This window comes from Triplophysa rosa, unplaced genomic scaffold, assembly GCF_024868665.1.
Source record: "Triplophysa rosa unplaced genomic scaffold, Trosa_1v2 scaffold313_ERROPOS81286, whole genome shotgun sequence".
In the NCBI taxonomy this organism is placed as follows: Eukaryota; Metazoa; Chordata; class Actinopteri; order Cypriniformes; family Nemacheilidae; genus Triplophysa; species Triplophysa rosa.
Window position 1 is genome coordinate 66,725 of NW_026634330.1, and position 6,456 is coordinate 73,180.

At 41.9% G+C, this 6,456-nt stretch overlaps 1 protein-coding gene across 1 annotated transcript; it reads right to left on the reverse strand.

Annotated features, from left to right (window-relative positions):
- Positions 1–2,279: 2,279 nt before the first annotated feature.
- On the reverse strand, positions 2,280–6,144 carry LOC130550427 (SWI/SNF complex subunit SMARCC1-like). The gene is made up of 7 exons (XM_057327905.1): positions 6,024–6,144; positions 5,776–5,917; positions 5,372–5,526; positions 5,086–5,220; positions 4,062–4,317; positions 3,860–3,988; positions 2,280–3,774 (listed from the first exon to the last, which is right to left on the reverse strand). Exons 1-7 carry the CDS (start codon positions 6,057–6,059, stop codon positions 3,671–3,673), a joined length of 957 nt encoding a protein of 318 aa, XP_057183888.1. The 5' UTR covers positions 6,060–6,144; the 3' UTR covers positions 2,280–3,670.
- Positions 6,145–6,456: the final 312 nt, after the last annotated feature.

Consider the following 6,456-nt stretch of genomic DNA (forward strand, 5'->3'; position numbering starts at 1 on the left):
TGAAAACAACTACTCAAATTAAACAGGGATCAAAACCAGAACACAATGGGGACTCCTAGTGGCCAAAACAATACATGACAGGCAGAATGGTGACACTCTTTGTCCCAGCTAGCTGCAGCGTCCCCTGTAAGTGCATGTAGTTGTGATGACCTTGAGGTGATATAACAGTCCCGGCCAAAGAGCGTCTTAGCTTTTTATTTAAAAACATTATTAAAGATGAATTAAACACTTTGTATGTATTGCATAGTTGTACTTGGGGTATAAACTGAAGCTCAGCTTTCAACTAAGGCTCAACTTATTAAGACATAGCTCAGGAGAACTGATAAAAAATATTGCTACATGACAGGATACAAATGTTAATAATTAATAAAACTGTAGTCTATGATATGCTATTTAGTGTTGTTTGGTCAAGTTTTAGCCATTCTGTAACATACATCTCATGTTTTAAAGGTTTAATTGACCTTGATGGAGCACGTGTTATTATAACACTGTATACTGTTACCTTACAGAAGAGGGCAGTAGTTTACCAAAAAACAAAAAGGTTTGTAACTGACCAAGAGCATAAAGTGTGAAATGGCCTTATATTTTTATAGTACATAGTCTATAAAGTCCATTAGGCTATGCTGCACTGAATAGAATAGGGTGTCCACCATATAGAATGCATAGGAGCAATACCAGAAGATGGTGCTTATTAGGCGAAAAGGTGTGGGAGGGGTGTCAAAGTTTGTTTTAGTGGTCTAGTCAGTGAAGTACTATCCAAAGGAACCATTGAAACATCAGGGACTTATTAAGACATCAGCTGTTTTTAATAACTCTTTCTACACGTCGCAGAAGTCTAGCAGGTCGGAGTCTGCTGAGGTTAAACCCCATTAAAAGACCAGGAGCAGCCATCTGTGCTGTATCACTGTAGCCTATATCAATCCTATTCTCTCAGGTTTTAAGGCTCATGTTGATGTTATCTGTAAACCCATTTTTACAATCCTACTTGAGAAGTGCTTTCTCTTATTTACACGGATTACATAACTATCATGCTATTCTGCATTACGTACATCTAAAACCAACATAATAAAATAGGCCTAATAATCTTGCACGGAAACAGTTCTTTAAAGGACATGTGATTTGGCATGGGCAAGCTTACTTTTTCCATATTAACTATAATATGCTACCTCTTACTATCTTGTATAAACAGTGGCCTATAACGCTATATAAGCATAATGTTAAATTTAACAAATTATTTTAACTTCTGAATTTACAACTACACCATAAGATCAAAAACAATCACAGATAGGAAGGAATACCACTTCATAAAACATACAGTATGCCTTTTCTCGGTGTAACCAACAGGTGGCATATGGACAGCAACCAAAATACAGTATTGGGCACCATGAAGGTGTGAAGCCTTTTACTCAAATGTTAGTGTTCCATAAAACGTTTACAAAAAAACAAACAAAAAATGTGAAATTGACTGACTGACTGTGAAATCTGAGGAGGCTATGGCTTAACACCAACTCTCATATGATGCATTTGTAGTCCAAAATTGCCTCACTTCCCTTGCAACAGTTACTATGGAACCCACGCTTCCTCTCTTAACTGTGCAAGAAGTTAAAAGTTGCTTTATAATTGATCATTAGGTTAATGTTCAGTGCATGTTCAATTTGAGCACACTTGAATGGCACTGCTAACCCCCCCACAAAAATACAGAGAGGGATCTTTTGGGATTCTAATTCACGGAAATATAATTTGTTTCACAAATTGTAAATCTGTGATAGCCTTTAACATTATGNCACAAGCTTGTTATATATACAGGTCTAATATATATCAAATTTCTACTTCAAATAGACACATATTGCCAAATGACTGCCATATAAAAGTTAAAATGGCAGGTCATACCAACCCACAGAATAGCTTAATTTTCCCCAAAATAAAAAAGAACCCTATTTAGGACCATTAAGATTTGCATTGTGACATTTACAAGACAATAAGTCACAGTATTACAGTATTTTTTACTGTAACACTAAAACGCATGTAACAATGTACAAAAAGTGTCTCGCACGCAAGTAATATATCCAAACAATTTTGTTCTAATAAAATGCCACAATGCAAAAAACTGTAGTAAATGCGTTTTCTTTCCTTTAGGCTATATCCAAACTAAACTAAAACAGATAAGCAGTCCTACAAAAACAGAAACCCACTTTATTTGACAGTGTTCAGGTCTCAGTACCAATGTGCTGGGTAAAAATCAAAAGAAAAAGCTACAAACATCCAAGAACTGAGATAACTGAGTCTACACAATCTTTATTTTCTTAAAAATACATTACCATAAAATAAAAAGCAATAAAAGATATATATTCGGGATGAGGAAGATAGGGAATCACCCGTCTCCTGTGATATACAGCCGGGAAAGTTTTAGAAGAGGAAATGCATGTGTATCTGTGTGTGTGTGTGTGTGTGTGTGTGTAGCGGGGTGGGCCGTGATGAAGAGAGGGGCTTGGTTCACCTGAGGAGGAAGAGGACGACAGCCTCCACACAGCAGTAATGCAGCAGTCACATGGGCACACACAAAAGAGAGACAACAGCCATAGGAAGAGAGAGCGCGAGAGAGAGAGAGAAAAGAGGTAGTAAAGTGAGAGAGGTAGAGCGAGGCAGGGCAGCTATTCTGTCAGCACCTAAGGGAGGAGCACAAAGGGCTAGCTACACCTAAAACAAGCAAAGGTCCTCCGTCATTTCAGTGTGATACCATGTTCACCTCCATTATCATTCTCAGTGTGAACGAATGGAGTTTGTCATGTGGCGTGTTTTGTGTTTTGGCGCATGTGGGTACATCTCTAAAGCGGAGTATCTGCATGTTCTGGACAGCAGGGACCGCTTGGCCGGGGTTATGGCATAAGTTACGCCCCATAGGGTGAGCGCTCGCTGATCTCCGCTCTAGCCTGAGCATTACTAGGTCACAGTGTGGCTGACTAAACTAAGCACCATAAAGCAAGTCTGAGCAATATAGCAACACAAACCGTGCACAGGTGGAAAACGACCGGTGAGGTAGATTCTTAGCAAGGTGAGGGTGTAAATATTATAGGAAGCTCAGAGAAGCCACTAGGAACCCTGTTAAGATAAACACTGCACCACAGACAAACAAAACGGTGGCGAGATCTGGTTCTTTGCGCATCACAGGCCTGTAGGGCAGGAGGCTGCCGACCGGCTCGTATCTACAGTGTGTTTTCGAAGAGGGAGCACTGACTCACAACAGAGCTGTGCTCCAGTCTCAGAGGGTTTAGCTTACATGGCTTAGCACAATATACACATATTATTCTTTCAGTCACATTACAAAGAGGAGCCAGACGACAGCAGGTGTTCCTCCCCAAACACAGGAGTCTGTTAGCGTTAGCAGCGCGGTGTTATACATTACAGAACAAACAGTAGCCAATGCTATTACTAGCCAAGAGTTGCAGGAACAACTGTACTCCTGTGCCCTGAGCATGCGAGGATGTTTATGGGTGAGGAGGTGAGTGCTTAGCTCAGCTTGGGAGAAAAAGGCTTTAGAGATGACCCACCCATCAGGTTTGCGAGCGGTTCAGAGGAACCAGGATTAATTTGGATTTAAAGGAGTAAAATGTTCGATTGACTGTGTGTATTTGTGTGCAGATGTGTACATGTGTGAGGACAGGGCAACAGTTTAGTTTTCAGCAGCACGAGGAGCGGGCGCAGAGATGGGAGGTCCCACTGGGACAGGAGGCATCACATCAGGCTGTGTAGGTTGAGGAGGTGGTGGACCTGTATCTGTAAGAAGCAAACCAATTACGGTTTAATGCAGCTTTAAAGTAATATAGGAAAGGACAAAATCTGAAACAGAAAGGATACTCACACATGCCGTTGAGTGGTCCAGGGTGCCGTGGTCCCATCATAGGGGGCATGCCACCCTGTGGGGGGCCAACTGGGGGAGGTCCAGTCATCATCCGACCTGGCATGGGCTGTCCTGGTCCAACCATTGGTCCTACACCAAGCAACAAGAGATATTTGAGATTTGCTACATACAAGTCATCAAAGCTTTTAGGAAAAGTGCTGACCTGACTGAGGGGCATGGTGGGGACCCATGGCATGATGCATGGGGGGATACCCAGGGCCGGGGAGTCCGGGATGTCCAGTGTGCATGCCCGGAGGTGGGCCGTGTGGTGGAGGTCCGTGATGGCCTCCTGCGTTCTGCTGCGCAGCTGCAGCCGCCTGCTGTTCCATCTGCTGACGAGCCTTCATCTCTGCATACTTCAGCTGCTCCATGTGGAATGCCTGTCGTTCGGTCAGGAGCTGCTGTCTCTGGAGCTCCAGCTAAAGACAGACGGAAAGATCCAACTTGAATTTATAACAGTACAAGGTGACAGAAAGCTCAAACCGATAGAGGCTCAAAGCGTCTTTCAAATGTATAAATATAAACATAAGCTGGAGTGTTTTTACATCAGGTCTTTAGAACAGAACGGCAGTAGGTTTTAAAAGTGCTCCTAAACAAATCTCTTGTGTGGAGTCTAGCCAACACCTGGATATCTATATTGGCTGCTACATATAAAAACAATGCCTAGTTACTTCAACAAAAGGCAGTGAGAAGCACATTATCAGTTTTACAAGAGTTACTGGTAAATCATGTTGTGAATAACCGCATGGGTCTTCCTCAAAAGCACATTTAACTGAAATCAAAGGTGCATTAAATAAATGTCTGGACACTGGGCTATATAAAGACACATCATTCATGCACTATTTACAGTGGTTAAATTAGGTTACTATATTCAGCTGCATTTGGGCAGACATTTTGTGGAGAGCGCCCCAGGTGTGCAAACACAAGACTGGAAGATACACAAGAACAAGGCAGAAAATGAAGAGCATTCTGTATTTACACCAGTGAATTTGATAAGTTTAACCATTTTCACTGGCTATATATAAAGCCTATTTGAGGACCATTAAGATTTTTGGCATTGACATTTGTGCCATATTCATGATACTTTTATAATGTATTAAAACCAATGCAAGAAACACAAAATTAGCCATTTGACCATAATATCATTATATGCACTTATTTTATCACCAGGCATGTTCAAGACTCACCGCTTCTTTCTCACGATCCATAATGGTCTCTAGCTCCTCAAAGTGTCTGAGTTTAATCTCCAGCTTCTTCATCTGAGTCTCAACCAGCAGAGCCACAAGAGACTTGATCTTTCTCTCCTCCACTGCTGCCAGGTGCTGAGACAAAAGAGAGAGACAATGAGATGCCGCATGAAATGAACTTGGCATTACAAAAGGTATAAAGACTGGAACCACCTACGTAAAACTCAGTTTGTTAGTGCAAAGAGTTCTTAAATATCAAATCAAGTCCATGCATTGGATGTGTTACCTTTGCTTTGGTCGCAGCAGATGCCAGAGCAGCTGCGGCAGCGGTGGCAATGTTGCCCTCTTCGATATCTAACTCCAGCTTCCTTCCTTCCTCCTTCTCCTCCTTTGCCTCTTTCTCTTCCTCTGTGGTCTCCATGGCCTCCTCTTTGTCTTTCTCTAAAAATGGGAGCAAACATATAGCACATCACCTTCCGTCACAATGCATTGTTCTGTTTACTTCAAACACATTTTATGTAAGCAGTCGGGCATATCTATATTTAATTTGCCAGAATTATTAGATGTCAGTGTGATTGTTCTGTTTGGTAGATCTTTAAAGACCTAAGAGATTAGCTAGGCATGAGAAACCAAACGGCAGACATTAAGCCTGTGAGAATCTGGAACAGACTCGGCTGTCAGAATCTGTACCTGCTGTCTTTGTTTCTCCACCTTCGCTCTCTTCCTCCTCCTGTGGCTCAGACTTTTCTGTCGTCTCGCTCTTTTCTTTTTCTACCTCTGCCGGCTTCTCCGCAGACTCGCTGGGCTTCTCAGCTTCATCTTTGGACTCCGCCTGAGTCATATATTATGAGTAATGCATATGACGTTTAAGTGTCTGTATGACAAGTAAATCACATGGAAATGTACATCTGGCTTCTGGGGGCTGGACCAAAACTGACCTTATCTGGCTGCTGGGAGTCAGAGTCTGTGTCCATCTTCTCAGTCTCTGTTGTCTCTGCAAGGACAAAAAAAGACAATGATTAGAACAAAGCACATCACACCAAATACATGAAATCAGAAAAAAATGTGATAAAATATTAAATACATTTTAAATGTCTATACTGGAGAAAAAGTAATTACGCACATTTCCTAGATCATAATTAAAAACATTAATATTTCCCCTGTCAGATTTGGTCCACATGTAAGTGTGGAGTAAACGGTGCTATGGTGAGCTGCAGGGTGTAAATCAGCCCTGCCTGAGAACACACGGTGCCATGGCCTCTGTCGACCTATTACACTGAACTCTAAAGCACCTGACACGTGAAAACACACAGCCATTAGATGAGACACAACAGCACGACATAGTGGGACCGCTATGACCTTACGAACAAA

Excerpts from the sequence above, each read along its gene's own strand:
- LOC130550427 (XM_057327905.1), bottom strand. The coding sequence starts at position 6,059 with ATGGACACAGACTCTGACTCCCAGCAGCCAGATAAG. Across the intron at positions 5,527-5,775 it reads TGGAGAAACAAAGACAGCAG|AGAAAGACAAAGAGGAGGCC; the intron begins GTACAGATTCTG and ends TCCCATTTTTAG. Across the intron at positions 4,318-5,085 it reads TGGATCGTGAGAAAGAAGCG|CTGGAGCTCCAGAGACAGCA; the intron begins GTGAGTCTTGAA and ends GTCTGTCTTTAG.